The sequence below is a fragment of the Rhinoraja longicauda genome, chromosome 35, assembly GCF_053455715.1.
Source record: "Rhinoraja longicauda isolate Sanriku21f chromosome 35, sRhiLon1.1, whole genome shotgun sequence".
In the NCBI taxonomy this organism is placed as follows: domain Eukaryota; kingdom Metazoa; phylum Chordata; class Chondrichthyes; order Rajiformes; family Arhynchobatidae; genus Rhinoraja; species Rhinoraja longicauda.
In genome coordinates this window covers 2,403,476-2,418,649 of record NC_135987.1, presented here as the reverse complement: position 1 = coordinate 2,418,649, position 15,174 = coordinate 2,403,476, and the positions used below count along the sequence as shown (strand labels likewise).

Genomic DNA, 15,174 nt, shown 5'->3' with positions numbered 1-15,174 from the left:
GGTTGAGGAAGTGAAGCCAATCTTGCTTTGTTATTCTGTTCGGGGCCGGACACTGTCAACTCCCCCTCCCACTCCCAGTCTGACCTTTCTGTCATGGGCCTCCTCCATTGTCATAGTGAGGCCCACTGGAAATTGGAGGAACAGCATTTTATATTTCGCTTGGGCAGCCCAGCGGTATGAACATTGACTTCTCTAACTTCAGATAGTTCCTCTGTCCCTCTCTTTCCCCTCCCCCTTCCCAGTTCTCCCACTGTCTTCCTGTCTCCAACTACATCCTTTCTTTGTCCCGCCCCCCCCTGACATCAGTCTGAAGAAGGGTCTCGACCCACAATGTCACCCATTCCTTCTCTCCTGAGATGCTGCCTGACCCGCTGAGTTACTCCAGCATCTTGTGATACCTAGTACTCTTTGTCATTTCCCCCTGAGAAAAAAGTTCTGATTGTCCAGCCTATCTATGGCTCTCATCATTTTTAATACACTCTATCAGGTCTACCCATAACTTACATTGCTCCATTGAAAACAATCCAAGTCTGTCCAACCTCTCCCTGTAGCTACCACCCCCTGATCCAGGCAGCATTCCTCCTCAGCACTCTCTCCAAAGCCTCCTTATCCTTCCTGTAATTGGAGCGGCCAGATCATGCAATACACCAAACGTGGACGAACCAAAGATTTACATAGTTACAACAGGGCTTCCAGACTCATACGCTCAATGCCCCAACCGATGAAGGCAAGCACACCATACGCCTTTTTACCATTCTATCTATTTGCGTTACCACTTTCAGGAAACTCTGGGCTTGGACCCAGATATCCCTCTGTACATCAATCCTGTTAAAGGCCTCGCCATTAACAGTAGGCATTCCCCTTACATTCGACCTCGCAAAGTGCACCACCTCAAACTTGGTCGGATTAAACTCCGTCTGCCATTGCTCTGCCCATTTCTGCAGCTGATCTGTATCTTGCTGTCTACTTTGACAGTCTTCCTCACTGTCTGCAAGCTCATAACTTGTGTGTCATCTGCAGACTGACTAACTAATCCATTTACGTTTAGGAATATTCCCACGGCTCTACCACCCAGCTCTACCTGGAGGTGAGCCCAGTGAGTTCACAAGTTATAGGAGTAGAACTAGGCCATTCGGCCTATCGCGTCTACTCCGCCATTCAATCATGGCTGATCTCTGCCTCCTAATCCTATTTCTTACCTTCTCCCCATAACCCTTGACACCCGTTTTAATCAGGAATTTGTCTATCTCTGCCTTAATAATATCCGCTGACTTGGCCTCCACAGCCCTCTGTGGCAATGATTAACTACCACAGATTAACTACCCTCTGACTAAAGAAGTTCCTCCTCACCTCCTTTGTAAAAGAGTGGCTTTTAATAATTAGGGCCTGCCCTTTGGTCCCAGACTCTGCCACCTGTGGAAACGTGGGGTTGAAGGAGTGAAACCTGGTGCCTTTCCCCAGCCCTCCCGTATTTAGTTTAGTTTGGAGATACAGCATGTAAACAGGCCCTTCGGCCCACCAAGACCATGCCAACCAGCGATCGCCCATTCACAATATTTTTACGTTATCAAACTTTCTCATGCACACACTGCACACGAGGGGCAATTAACCCACCGATCAGCACCTCTTTGGAATGTGGGAGGAAAGTGGAGCACCCGGAGAAAACGCACAAAGTCACAGGGAGAACGTGCAAACTCCACACACACAGCACCTGAGGTCAGGATCAAACCCGGGTATCTGGCGCTGTGAGGCAGCAGCTCCACCTGCTGCACCACTGTACCGGTCTTACTGTAGTTTTATTCCTGATCTTGTTTGCTTCTAGACGGCTCAATGCGATCTCATTCACTAAGCCTGTATCTGAGACCTCAGGTACTGCCTGTGTGGTGGCTGCATGTTCTCCCTGTGACCGCGTGGGTTTCATCCGGGTGCTCCAGTTTAGATTTAGAGATACAGCGCAGAAACAGGCCCTTCGGCCCACCGGGTCCGCGCCGCCCAGCGATCCCCGCACATTAACACTATCCTACACCCACTAGGGACAATTTTTACATTTGCCCAGCCAATTAACCTACATACCTGTACGTCTTTGGAGTGTGGGAGGAAACCGAAGATCTCGGAGAAAACCCACGCAGGTCACGGGGAGAACGTACAAACTCCGTACAGACGGCGCCCGTAGTCAGGATCGAACCTGAGTCTCCGGGTTCGCTGTAAGGCAGCAACTCTACCGCTGCGCCACCGTGCCACACTTCCCACATCCCAAAGATGTGCGGGTTCGTAGGTTAATTGGCGCTCTGTAATTTCCCCCTAGTGTGTCGGGAGTGTGTAGATTTATTATTCTTTCTTATTTTTTATTTTTTTATTTTATTTTTTTTTAAATTTATTTTCCGGTCAGTACAATACAACAGATTGACCACACAGTTGTGAAAGTCAAATAGTGCGAAATAATTGTATCAAAAATAAAACAATATAATCACACATGATATTTTCTGACCGAAAAAAAAAGGTGTAGGCAGAAGCCAAAGTTTATTGTGCCTACAATACCCTTAATACTTAACAAAATATAATTTTTTAAAAACACATCATAAGTCAGAAGCAGATAAATAAAATATAGAAAGAAACACAAATATAGTCAAGAACCATAATTTCTGTCATGTCAGTCATTTCAGTGCTGATCACATATTTCGTATCTTTCATATATAATATTTTTGAACATTTTCTTGAATTTACACATTACTACACTCTTTTAATTCATTGTTGCAACTATGCCATAAATTGACCCCTTTAACAGTCACACATCTATTTTTCACATTTGTTCTTACCCTCAGACGAGACCCGTCTGAAGAAGGGTCTCGACCTGAAACGTCACCCATTCCTTCTCTCCTGAGATACTGCCTGACCCGCTGAGTTACTCCAGTATTTTGTGAATAAATACCTCTTTTTTTCAAATATATAATTTCCCCAGAGTGGATATAACATATAACATATAACAACTACAGCATGGAAACAGGCCTGTCCGGCCCTACCAGTCCACGCCGACCATTCTCCCTGACCTAGTCTCATCTACCTGCACTCAGACCATAACCCTCCAATCCCCTCCTATCCATATACCTATCCAATTTACTCTTAAATAATAAAATCGAGCCAGCCTCCACCACTTCCACCGGAAGCCCATTCCATACAGCCACAACCCTCTGAGTAAAGAAGTTCACCCTCATGTTACCCCTAAACCTTTGTCCCTCAATTCTGAAGCTATGTCCCCTTGTTGGAATCTTCCCCACTCTCAAAGGGAAAAGCCTACCCACGTCAACTCTGTCCGTCCCTCTCAAAATTTAAAAAACCTCTATCAAGTCCCCCCTCAACCTTCTACGCTCCAAAGAATAAAGACCCAACCTATTCAACCTCTCTCTGTAGCCTAAGTGCTGAAACCCAGGCAACATTCTAGTAAATCTCCTCTGTACCCTCTCCATTTTGTCGACATCCTTCCTATAATTTGGCGACCAGAACTGCACACCATACTCCAGATTTGGCCTCACCAATGCCCTGTACAATTTCAACATTACATCCCAACTTCTATACTCGATGCTCTGATTTATAAAGGCAAGCATACCAAACGCCTTCTTCACCACCCTATCCACATGAGATTCCACCTTCAGGGAACAATGCACAGTTATTCCCAGATCCCTCTGTTCCACTGCATTCCTCAATTCCCTACCATTTACCCTGTACGTCCTATTTTGATTTGTCCTACCAAAATGCAGCACCTCACACTTATCAGCATTAAACTCCATCTGCCATCTGGATACTTGCTCTCCCTCACTGAAAACAAACCTTGGATACAGTCAGGAAGTGTTCTTTCTTTTACTCTAAACATTATTTGTAGAGTTTTAATGTCTACTAGGTGCATAGATTTTAGGGCATATAATTTCATAAATAATGGCTTGGTTGGGTGTGTGTCTCAATTAGTGTGTGAACGGGTGATCGATGGTCAGCATGGACTTGTGGGGGCGAATGGCCTGTTTCTATGCTCTATGTCTGAACTAAGCTAAACTAAATGTGCAGAAAGGAACAGCAGATGCTGGTATATATCAAAGATAGAAAGTGCTGGAGTAATTCAGCGGGTCTGGCAGCATCTCTGGAGAAAAAGGATAGGTGAGGTTTTGGGTCGGGATCCTTCTTCAGTCTGAAAGTAGAGTCAGGGTCACGAAACATCACCCATCCTCTTTCTCCAGAGATGCCGCCTGACCCTGTGAGTTACTCCAGCAGTGTGTGTCTGTCTTCGGGAAACTGAACAAAATCTCTCTCTTTCTCCAAGCTCCCCCTGCTGAGCAAAGGTCTGTAGTCAGTCTGCACTGCCTCTGGTATCCTGCTGTTGCATCCTGTTGCGTTCCTGTTGTGTTTGCTCAGGCTGCACGTGAGGCTGGCTCCGAGTTACTGGATAACCGCTCAGTGCTGGCTCGGTGCGCCACCTGCTCTGCTGTTTACACATCGAGGTCAATATCCACTCTGCACTCTGATTGCAAACCTGCACCTTCTCATAGGTTCATAAGCGATAGGAGCAGAATTAGGCCATTCGGCCCATCAAGTTTACTCCGCCGTTCAATCATGGCTGATCTATCTCTCCCCCCTAACCCCATTCTCCTGCCTTCTCCCCATAACCCCTGACACCCGCACTAATCAAGAATTTGTCTATCTCTGCCTTAAAAATATCCATTGACTTGGCCACCAAAGCCGTCTGTGGCAAAGAATTCCACACCCTCTGATTAAATAAATCCCTCCTCATCTCCTGCCTGAAGGAACTTCCTTTGATTCTGAGGCTATGACGTCTGGTGCTAGATTCTCCCACTAGTGGAAACATCCTCTCCACATCCACTCCATCCAGGTCTTTCTCCCAGCCAATGTTCTTTATGATACTTTATTGTCACATGTACCAAGGTTCAGTGAAATTCATTGTTGTTGCAAATAAAGTACACAATAGAGTCACCACGAAGGTGCCGAAACAGTTACAAAAAGTACTCTTTAACTAATGAATGGGATGGAGCTGCTGATGCTGGTTTAAACCGAAGACGGACACAAAAAGTTGGAGTAACTCAGCGGGACAGGCAGCACGTCTGGAGAACAGGAATGGGAGTGGTTTCAGATCGAGGCCCTACTTTTCCCCTAACTCTCAGTCTGAAGAAGGGTCTCAACCCGGAAATGTCACCCATCCATGTTTTCCAGAGATGCTGCCTGACTCCATGTCTTACTGTAATAAAAATCATTGGTAATTATGAGAGTGAAACCACTTTAGCACATGATGAGCGTTGGACAGCACTGGGCCTGTACTCGCTGGAGTTTAGAAGGTTGAGGGGGGACCTCATTGAAACTTACAGAATAATGAAAGACATAGATAGAGTGGATGTGGAAAGGATGTTTCCACTGGTGGGAGAGTCTAGGACCAGAGGTCGTAGCCTCAGAATTCAAGGGTGCTCTTTTAGAAAGGAGGTGAGGAGGGACTTCTTTAGTCAGAGGGTAGTTAATCTGTGGGACTTATTGCCACAGAGGGCCGTGGAGACCAAGTCAGTGGATCTATTTGTAAGGCAGAGATAGACAAATTTTAGATTAGAATGGGTGTCAAGGGTTATGGGGAGAAGGCAGAAAAATGGGATTAGGAGGCAGAGTTCATCCACGATTGAGTGGCGGAGTAGTCTCGATGGGCCGAATGGCCTAATTCTGCTTCTATAATTTGTGAATTTGTGAATGTGCTCTAGGGAAGGAAATCTACCACCTTTACCCAGTTAATCATCTTAAGGACGGCGCAGGGGCGCAGCTGGTAGAGCAGCAGCCTCTAAATAATAGAAAGCCAGGTTTGATCATGACCTCTGGGGCTGTCTGCCTGTGTGGAGTTTGCACGTTCTCCCTGCGACCGTGTGGGTTTCCTCCAGGTGCTCTGGTTTCCTCCCATATCCCAAAGACATGCGGGTTTGTAGGCTAATAGGCCTCAAAATGCTTCTTGTGTGCAGAGAGTGGGATAACAGAGATGTAATGTGAGCGGGTGATCGATGGTGGTCGTGGACTCGGTGGGCCGAAGGGCCTGTTTCCACGCTGTATCTCTAAACTAAATTGGGGTTGGGAAGGAGTGGTGTATTTAATGATGTCTTGGCAGCCTGTGGGTGATGGAGTGGCTGCAATGGGATGGTTCTAGGGAGATCACTCCGGTTCTGTCCCTGTCTGTTGGACATTATGGATAAGAGCAGTATCTGGCCATTCGGCCCATCACATCTACTCCGCCATTCAATCATGGCTGATCCATCTCTCCCTTCTAACCCCATTCTCCTGCCTTCGCCCCGTAACCCCTGACACCCCATGTCAGCCAGCATGAGGAGGTAGTGCCAGGGATCAAGAGGAATGAGAGAGAGATGGGGCCACACACCAGCAGTATGGAAATGGAGGTCGAGCTCACTTTCATTGCTGATGATCTTGATAAAGCAAGGCACATGGATGTGGGAGTGGAGAGAGAAATATACTGAAGATTGATGGGGGAGGCTGAGAGGCAGTTTCGCTTGACATGCATACTTCTTCTTCTTAGACGTCAAAACAAGGAACTGCAGATGCTGGTTTACACAAACGACACAAAGTGTCATAAAGTTATAGTCATAGAGTGATACAGCATGGAAACAGGCCCTTTGGCCCTAATTGTCCATACCAACCAACATGTCCATCTACACTAGTCCCACCTGCCTGTGTTTGGTCCATATCCCTCCAAACCTGTCCTATCCATGTACCTGTCTAACTGTTTCTTAAACGTTACGATAGTACCTGCTTCAACTACCTCCTCTGGCAGCTAATTCCATACACCCACCACCCTTTGTGTGAAAAGGTTACCCCTCAGGTTCTTATTAAATCTTTCCCCCCTCAACTTAAACCTCTGTTCACTGGTTCTCGATTCCCCTATCTGGTTGACAGACAGAAAGCAAAGAGTGGGGATAAATGGGTCCCTTTCAGAATGGCAGGCAGTAACTAGTGGGGTACCGCAAGGCTCGGTGCTGGGACCGCAGCTATTTACGATATACATTAATGACTTAGATGAAGGGATTACAAGTACCATTAGCAAATTTGCAGATGATACTAAGCTGGGGGGTAGTGTGAATTGTGAGGAAGATGCAATAAGGCTGCAGGGTGACTTGGACAGGTTGTGTGAGTGGGCGGATACATGGCAGATGCAGTTTAATGTAGATAAGTGTGAGGTTATTCACTTTGGAAGTAAGAATAGAAAGGCAGATTATTATCTGAATGGTGTCAAGTTAGGAAGAGGGGATGTTCAACGAGATCTGGGTGTCCTAGTGCATCAGTCACTGAAAGGAAGCATGCAGGTACAGCAGGCAGTGAAGAAAGCCAATGGGATGTTGGCCTTCATAACAAGAGGAGTTGAGTATAGGAGCAAAGAGGTCCTTCTACAGTTGTACCGGGCCCTGGTGAGACCGCACCTGGAGTACTGTGTGCAGTTTTGGTCTCCAAATTTGAGGAAGGATATTCTTGCTATTGAGGGCGTGCAGCGTAGGTTCACTAGGTTAATTCCCGGAATGGCGGGACTGTCGTATGTTGAAAGGCTGGAGCAATTAGGCTTGTATACACTGGAATTTAGAAGGATGAGGGGGGATCTTATTGAAACATATAAGATAATTAGGGGATTGGACACATTAGAGGCAGGAAACATGTTCCCAATGTTGGGGGAGTCCAGAACAAGGGGCCACAGTTTAAGAATAAGTGGTAGGCCATTTAGAACGGAGATGAGGAAGAACTTTTTCAGTCAGAGAGTGGTGAAGGTGTGGAATTCTCTGCCTCAGAAGGCAGTGGAGGCCAGTTCGTTGGATGCTTTCAAGAGAGAACTGGATAGAGCTCTTAAGGATAGCGGAGTGAGGGGGTATGGGGAGAAGGCAGGAACGGGGTACTGATTGAGAGTGATCAGCCATGATCGCATTGAATGGCGGTGCTGGCTCGAAGGGCTGAATGGCCTCCTCCTGCACCTATTGTCTATTGTCTATTGTCTACTCTGGGCAAGATAGTCTGCGTCTATCTGATCTATTCCTCTCATGATTTTTTACACCTCTATAAGATCATGCCTCATCCTCCTGCGCTCCAAGGAATGTTGTCCTAGCCTGCTCAATCTCGCCCTCTAACTCAGGCCCTCAAGTCTTAGCAACATCCTCATAAATCTTCTCTGCACCCTTTCCAGTTTGACCATATTTTTCCTCTAACATGGTGCCCAGAAATGAACACAGCTGAAGAAGGGTCCTGACCCATATCACCACCAATCCCTGCTCTTCATAGATATTTGCCTGACCTGCTGAGTTACTCCAGCACTTTGTGTCTTTTTTCCCTCCTCTTAGATATAGGGCATATTAAGTGTCCTGGTCTCGGATAAGAACAGAAAGTTTGCAGGAGAAAAATCATCTAGCCGGGAACTTGATCAATACAGCCCATGTTTACAGTAACTAAAGCCAATGCTGTGACAGGAAGCATGGGTTAGACTTTAATTTAGTTTAGAGATACAGCATGGAAACAGGCCCTTCGGCCCACTGAGCCCATGCCAGCCATCGATCACCCACTCACACTGGATCTGTTATCCCCCTTTCTCACTCATTCCCTACACACAAGGGACAATTTACAGAGGCCAATTAACTTACAAATTTGGGATGTGGGAGGAAACCGGAGAACCCAGAGGAAACCCATGCGGTCACAGGGAGAACGTGCAAACTCCACGCAGACAGTTTCCCGTGGACAGGATTGAACCTGGGTCTCCAGTGCTGTGAGGCAGCGGCTCTACCAGCTGTGACTTGATATGAGTCAAGTTGCAGACGACTATTGTAGTGAAGCCAGAAATATCAAGGTGCAGTACTGTAGATGGAACAGGCATTGTATGTATGATTAAGTGGTTAAATACTGCTTGAAACATCCGCTTGCAGGCTTGGTCTTAGGCCTGCGCTCAGTGATACCAGGCCTTCTTGAGGAATGGCATGGTGGCGCAGCGGTAGAGTTGCTGCCTTACAGCACCAGAGACCCGGGTTTGATCCTGACCACGGGCGCTGTCTGTATGGAGTGTGTACGTTCTCCCCATGACCGCGTGGGTTTTCTCCGGGTGCTCCGCTCTGATTCTCTGAGCGCTGGTTCATTCCTACCTTCTCATCACCGTCAAATCCAAACACCTGAGGCACGGGGAATATGGTCCAGGGGAAATGAGACCACTGGGTGGAACCAGGTAAACAAGGTAAAGCAAAGACTGGTCTATTGTCCACAGTATCAATCATGATTACGGGAAATAACCTGGTCATAAGGTGGGAGGGGTCCTTGTGGCTATACGTGGCATGGTGGATGTGCCCCCTACCTGTTCCCTCTGTGGCAATCACCCAACACCTTTATCATTTCATCTGGAGCTCAAAACCAGAGTAAGTTGGCAGAGGTTTAATGTATAAATATATGGGGTGGCACCATGGTGCGGCGGTAGAGTTGCTGCCTCACAGCGCCAGAGACCCGGGTTTGATCCTGACTACGGATGCTGTCTGTACGGAGTTTGTACGTTCTCCCCGTGACTTGCATGGGTTTTCCCCAGGAGCTCCGGTTTCCTCCCACACTCCAGAGAAGTACAGGTGTGTAGGTTAATTAGCTTTGGTAAAGATTGCAAATTGTCCCTGGTTTGTAGGATAGTGCTGGATGGGATGATCGCTGGTCGGCATGGACTTGGTGGGCTAAAGGACCTGTATCCGCTGTGCCTCTAAACGAAACAAAAATAAACTAAACTAAACCTCCAGCAAAATGGAACAAATGTTCTCAATGGGCGCCTCGTTCTGAATGCTGCCATTATGTCTGGCTGCATCAGTAGTTGGATCATGGGTGTACAAACACCAGAAGTAACTTTTTAACTTTTTCACACAAAGGGTGGTTGGAGTATGGAATGAGCTGCCAGAGGAGGTAGTCGAGGCGGATACTAGCTCAATGTTTATGAAACATGTAGACAGGTTTAGAGGGATATGGCTCAAATACGGGCAGGTGTGACTAGTGTAGGTGGGACATGTTGGCAGGTTGGGCTGAAGGGCCTGTTTCCACGCTGTATAAGTAATTCTGCAATGGGCTTCCTTTGTCCCCGGTGTCACAAAGGAATGATCCGGCCATTTTGCCTTGGAACATCTCTTGGATCTCTCCATACCATTTGTTCCATGTGAAAATGTCCGCCGACCAGCGTACAAATTAAACAACCAGAGGGCTGCACAAAATTTACCCAAAGTTTTAGTTTAGTTTAGTGATACAGCGCAGAGACAGGCCCTTTGGCCCACCGAGCCCACACCAACGAGCATCCTTGCACATTAACACTATCCTACACACACTAGGGAAAATTTGCCCATACAGGTGCTCCCCACCTTACAATGCTTCGACTTACGATATTTCGACTTTGCGATGGTGCAAACTGCAGCGACCCGTAGCGAGCCACCGCTCGCTTCCGGCCACGTGTTCATGTGTATTCAATGCATTTCGACTTACGATATTTTCGGTTCACCTGTACACCAAGCCATTTAACGGACTGTACATACCTGTACGTCTTTGGAGTATTTGAGGAAACCGAAGATCTCGGTGAAAACACACACAGGTCACGGGGAGAACATACAAACTCCGTACAGACAGCACCCGTAGTCAGGATGGAACCCGGGTCTCGGGCGCTGCAAGCGCTGTAAGGAAGCAACTCTACCGCTGCGCCACCAGGTCGCCAAAGTCCTGCAGGAAGAACCGTACAATAGATCCTCAGTCCGCCTTGGCCTATGCAATCTCCTGGTTGCTAAACACTTCAACTCCCCCTCCCATTCCCACATTGACCTTTCTGTCCTGGGCCTCCTCCACTGTCAGAGTGTGGCCCAGCGCAAATTGGAAGAACAGCACCTCATATTTCGCTTGGGTAGCTTACACCCCAGCGGTATGAACATTGATTTCTCTAACTTCAGGTAGCCCTTGCTTTCCCTCTCTTTCCATCCCTCCCCCACCCTAATACTCCTACTAGTTTCACTGTCCTCCTGATTAATTTTACTGATTGCATGCCTCGATGTTACCTTCCCCCCAGCTAACAATGAATAATTCTACATTTCCTTGGAGCATTGTCTGCTTTGATCAGTCGTTTTCACACCTTAGCCTTCCATATCTCTAGTCTCCCTCTCCCATGACTCTCAGTCTGAGGGCCTTGACCCAAAACATCACTATTCCTTCTCTCCACAGATGCTGTCTGATCCACTGAGTTGCTGCAACATTCTAGTCTGTCTAGCGACCGACATCTACTACAAACCTACTGACTCCCACAGCTATCTTGACTATACTTCTTCCCACCGGGTCCCCTGCAAAAAGTCTATCCCCTACTCCCAATTCCTCCGTCTACGCTGCATCTGCCACCAGGATGAGATGTTTCGCACTAGGGCATCAGAGATGTCCTCATTCTTTAGGAAACTGGGCTTCCCCTCTTCCATGATAGATGAGGCTCTCACTAGGGCCTCTTCTATAACCCGCAGCTCCACCCTTGCTCCCACTCCCCCTCCCCCATTCGTAATAAGGATAGAGTCCCCCTTATCCTCACCTTCCACCCCACCAGTCAGCGTATCCAACAAATCATCCTCCAACATTACTGTCACCTCCAACGGGATCCCACTACTGGCCACATCTTCCCATATCCTCCCCTTTCTGCTTACTGCAGAGACTGTTCCCTCCGTAACTCCCTGGTCCACTCGTCCCTTCCTACCACCACTTCCCCACGCACTTTCCCCTGCAACCGCAGGAGATACAAGACCTGTCCCTTTACCTCCCCCATCGGCTCCATCCAAGGACCCAAACAGTCATTCCAGGTGAGGCAGAGGTTCACCTGCACCTCCTCCAACCTCATCTATTGTATCCGCTGCTCTAGATGTCAACTTCTCTACATCGGCGAGACCAAATGCAGGCTTGGCAATCGTTTCGCTCAACACCTTCGCTCAGTCCGCCTTAACCAACATGATCTCCCGGTGGCTGAGCACTTCAACTCCCCCTCCCACTCCCAGTCTGACCTTTCTGTCATGGGCCTCCTCCAGTGTCATAGTGAGGCCCACCGGAAATTGAAGGAACCGCACCTCATATTTCGCTTGGGCAGCTTACAGCGCAGTGGTATGAAGATTGACTTCTCTAACTTTAGATAGTTCCTCTGTCCCTCTCTTCCTCTCCCCCTTCCCAGTTCTCCCACTGTCTTCCTGTCTCCACCTATATCCTTTCTTTGTCCCGCCCCCACTGAAGAAGGGTCTCCACCCAAAACATCATCCATTCCTTCTCTCCAGAGATGTTCCCTGGCCCGCTGAGTTACTCCAGCATTTTGTGTCTGTCTTTGGACAAACTTGAATTGTTCACTGTAAGAGTGCCGGTTTGGAGGATGAGGGAAGACCTGATAAAACAATATAAAATTATTGTCAGCATAGACCCAGTAGACAGTCAAAACTATTTTTCGCAGTGTGTGTGGGAATGTGAAGGACTAGAGGGCATAGTTGTGAGGTGAGAGGGGGAAGTTAAAGACCCGCCCCTATACACTAGCCCCGCCCTTACTTATTGGCCCCGCCCATTGTAACGAGACCCCGCCCACTATAGTGACCCCGCCCACTGTCCCTAGGTCACGCCCACATCTCCCTGGCCCCGTCATTACCCTCAGACCCCGCCCAAAGCTTCCTAGCTCCGCCCACACCTCCCAGACCCTGCCTATTGTAACGAGGCCCCGCCTACTCGCCCGTGGCCCTCTCTAACGCCTCCATCGGCCTCCCACTACTCGGACCCCGCCCACTAGAGTGACTTCGCCCACTGCTCCCAGTCCCCGCCCATCCCCCAGACCCGCCCACTGCTCCCAGACCCGCCCACTGCTCCCAGACCCGCCCACTGCTCCCAGACCCGCCCACTGCTCCCAGACCCGCCCACTGCTCCCAGACCCAAACCACTGCTCCCAGTCCCCGCCCATCCCCCAGACCCGCCCACTGCTCCCAGACCCGCCCACTGCTCCCGGACCCGCCCACTGCTCCCAGACCCGCCCACTGCTCCCAGACCCGCCCACTGCTCCCAGACCCGCCCACTGCTCCCAGACCCAAACCACTGCTCCCAGACCCCGCCCATCCCCCAGACCCGCCCACTGTTCCCAGTCCCCGCCCATTTCCCGGACCCGCGCACTGTTTCCAGACCCGCCCACTAATCTCAGTCCCCGCCCATCCCCAGACCCGCCCACTAATCCCAGTCCCCGCCCACTGCTCCCAGTCCCCGCCCACCCATCCCAGACCCTCCCACCGCTCCCAGACCCCGCCAACTGCTCCCAGACCCCGACCACTGCTCCCAGTCCCCGCCCACCCACCCCAGACCCTCCCACTGTTCCCAGTACCCGCCCACTTCTCCGAGTCCCCGCCCACTTCTCCCAGTCCCCGCCCACCCATCCCAGACCCTCCCACCGCTCCCAGACCCCGCCCACTGCTCCCAGTCCCCGCCCACCCACCCCAGACCCTCCCACTGTCCCCAGTCCCCGCCCACTTCTCCCAGTCCCCGCCCATTTCTCCCAGTCCCCGCCCATCCCCCAGTCCCCGCCCACCCCTGGCTGGCGGCGTGTTGCTGTGCGGCGCTGACGTGGCGCGTGCCTGGTGAGGGAGCGAGGCCGCGGGCGGGGCCGCAGCCGGAGCGGAGCGGAGCCGAGCGCAGCCCGAGCCGGAGCCAGCGCCGCCGACGCCGACATGCCGCCCTCCACCCTGCCTCTGCTGCTCGCCTGCCTCGGCCTCAGCGTCCAGCGCGCCCGAGCCGACGAGCACGAGCACACGGTAAGGTGGGCCCCGGCCCGGGTTTGATCAGCGTCCCTCCCCCCTTCCTCTCATCCCGGGCCCGGCTCCGTGGCCTAGCCCTAGGCCCAGGGTCAGGCCCAGGCCCAGGCCGATCCCGAGCGGCCAGGCCACTCCCGCCCGCTGTGGCCGCGGCCCGTGGACACAGCCTCAAACCCGAGGCCCAGGCTGCGGCCTGAGGGCGGCTGCCAGGTGCAGGTATGGATGTGGCGGCTGAAGGGCCGCCCGGGCTGCAGGCCTGCCTGTGTGCCGGTGCCCCGCTCTCCCCCGCTGGCCGAGCCCGGGGTGGCCGCCAATAACAGACAGGCTTCCTTCCTCCTTCCACGTATCATGGTTTATCTGCGTCAAGCCTCGGTGCCTTTGCTGGTTGGAGCTGGAGTTATCTCGTTTCCTTTGCCCCACCGCCCCCGGAACTGACAGCCTGGGCTCATGTGTGTTTAGTCGGATCATTTAGTGCTGTGACCGGGGCAATTAAACTGGATTCATGTTCCTAAGTTCTTGGAGGAGAATTAAGCCATTCAGCCCATCAAGCCTATCACGCCATTCAATCATGGCTGATCTATCTCACCCTCTTAAACCCATTCTCCGGCCTTCTCCCCATAATCCCCAACACCCATAACTAATCAAGAATCTATCCCTGCCTTAAAAATATCCACTGACTTGGGCTCCGCAGTCTTCTGTGGCAGTGAATTCCACAGATTCACCACCCTCTGACTAAAGAAATTATTCCTCATCCTTCCTTTTATTAATGCCATTTTATTTTGATGTTATGACCTCTCTCTGGTCCCAGACTCTCCCACTCGTGGAAATAGCCTGTTCACAATCACTCTATCTAGGCCTTTCACTCTTTGATAAGTTTCAATGAGGTCCTCCCCTCATCCTTCTAAACTCCAGTGAGTACAGGTCCAGTGCCATCAAATGCTCATCATATGTTGACCTATATTTGGGATCTCATGGATGCAAAAGCCATTTGGTGAACTGCATGGCATCAAACTCAGTCCTGGTGACAAATCTGGCGTTGTCGTTATTATGGGTGAGAATTATTTCAGTGACCTCAATTTCTCTACCTTTCCCCTTGAGTGATCATATACTTGTTGAGAAGTCTTTGTTGTGAACTCTGAGGGTGTTTGGGACTTCAAGAAGTTGTGGATAGTTGGTGAAATGGGTGGATCGGTGGTGGCAGGTCAAGTTGACTGAGAAACGTGACAGTTTGGTTGGAAGGGGATATAGGCAACATAAAGTGGAGGGCACAATTTCAGAAGGGGAACAGAAATAGTGTTCTGAGATAGTGGCTCCATTTTAGTCATGGAGACCGTTCACATGGAAACAGGTTATTTGGCCC

The 15,174-nt window shown here is 50.1% G+C and overlaps 1 protein-coding gene across 1 annotated transcript in view; it reads left to right on the top strand.

The window, feature by feature from the left end:
• Positions 1-13,596: 13,596 nt before the first annotated feature.
• tm9sf3 (transmembrane 9 superfamily member 3) overlaps positions 13,597-15,174 on the top strand; it is a 68,501-nt gene continuing 66,923 nt past the window's right edge. The window contains exon 1 of the mRNA XM_078428279.1: positions 13,597-13,814. Coding sequence (XP_078284405.1) covers positions 13,731-13,814 — 84 coding nt within the window. The 5' untranslated portion in view covers positions 13,597-13,730. The remainder of the gene's footprint in view (positions 13,815-15,174) is intronic.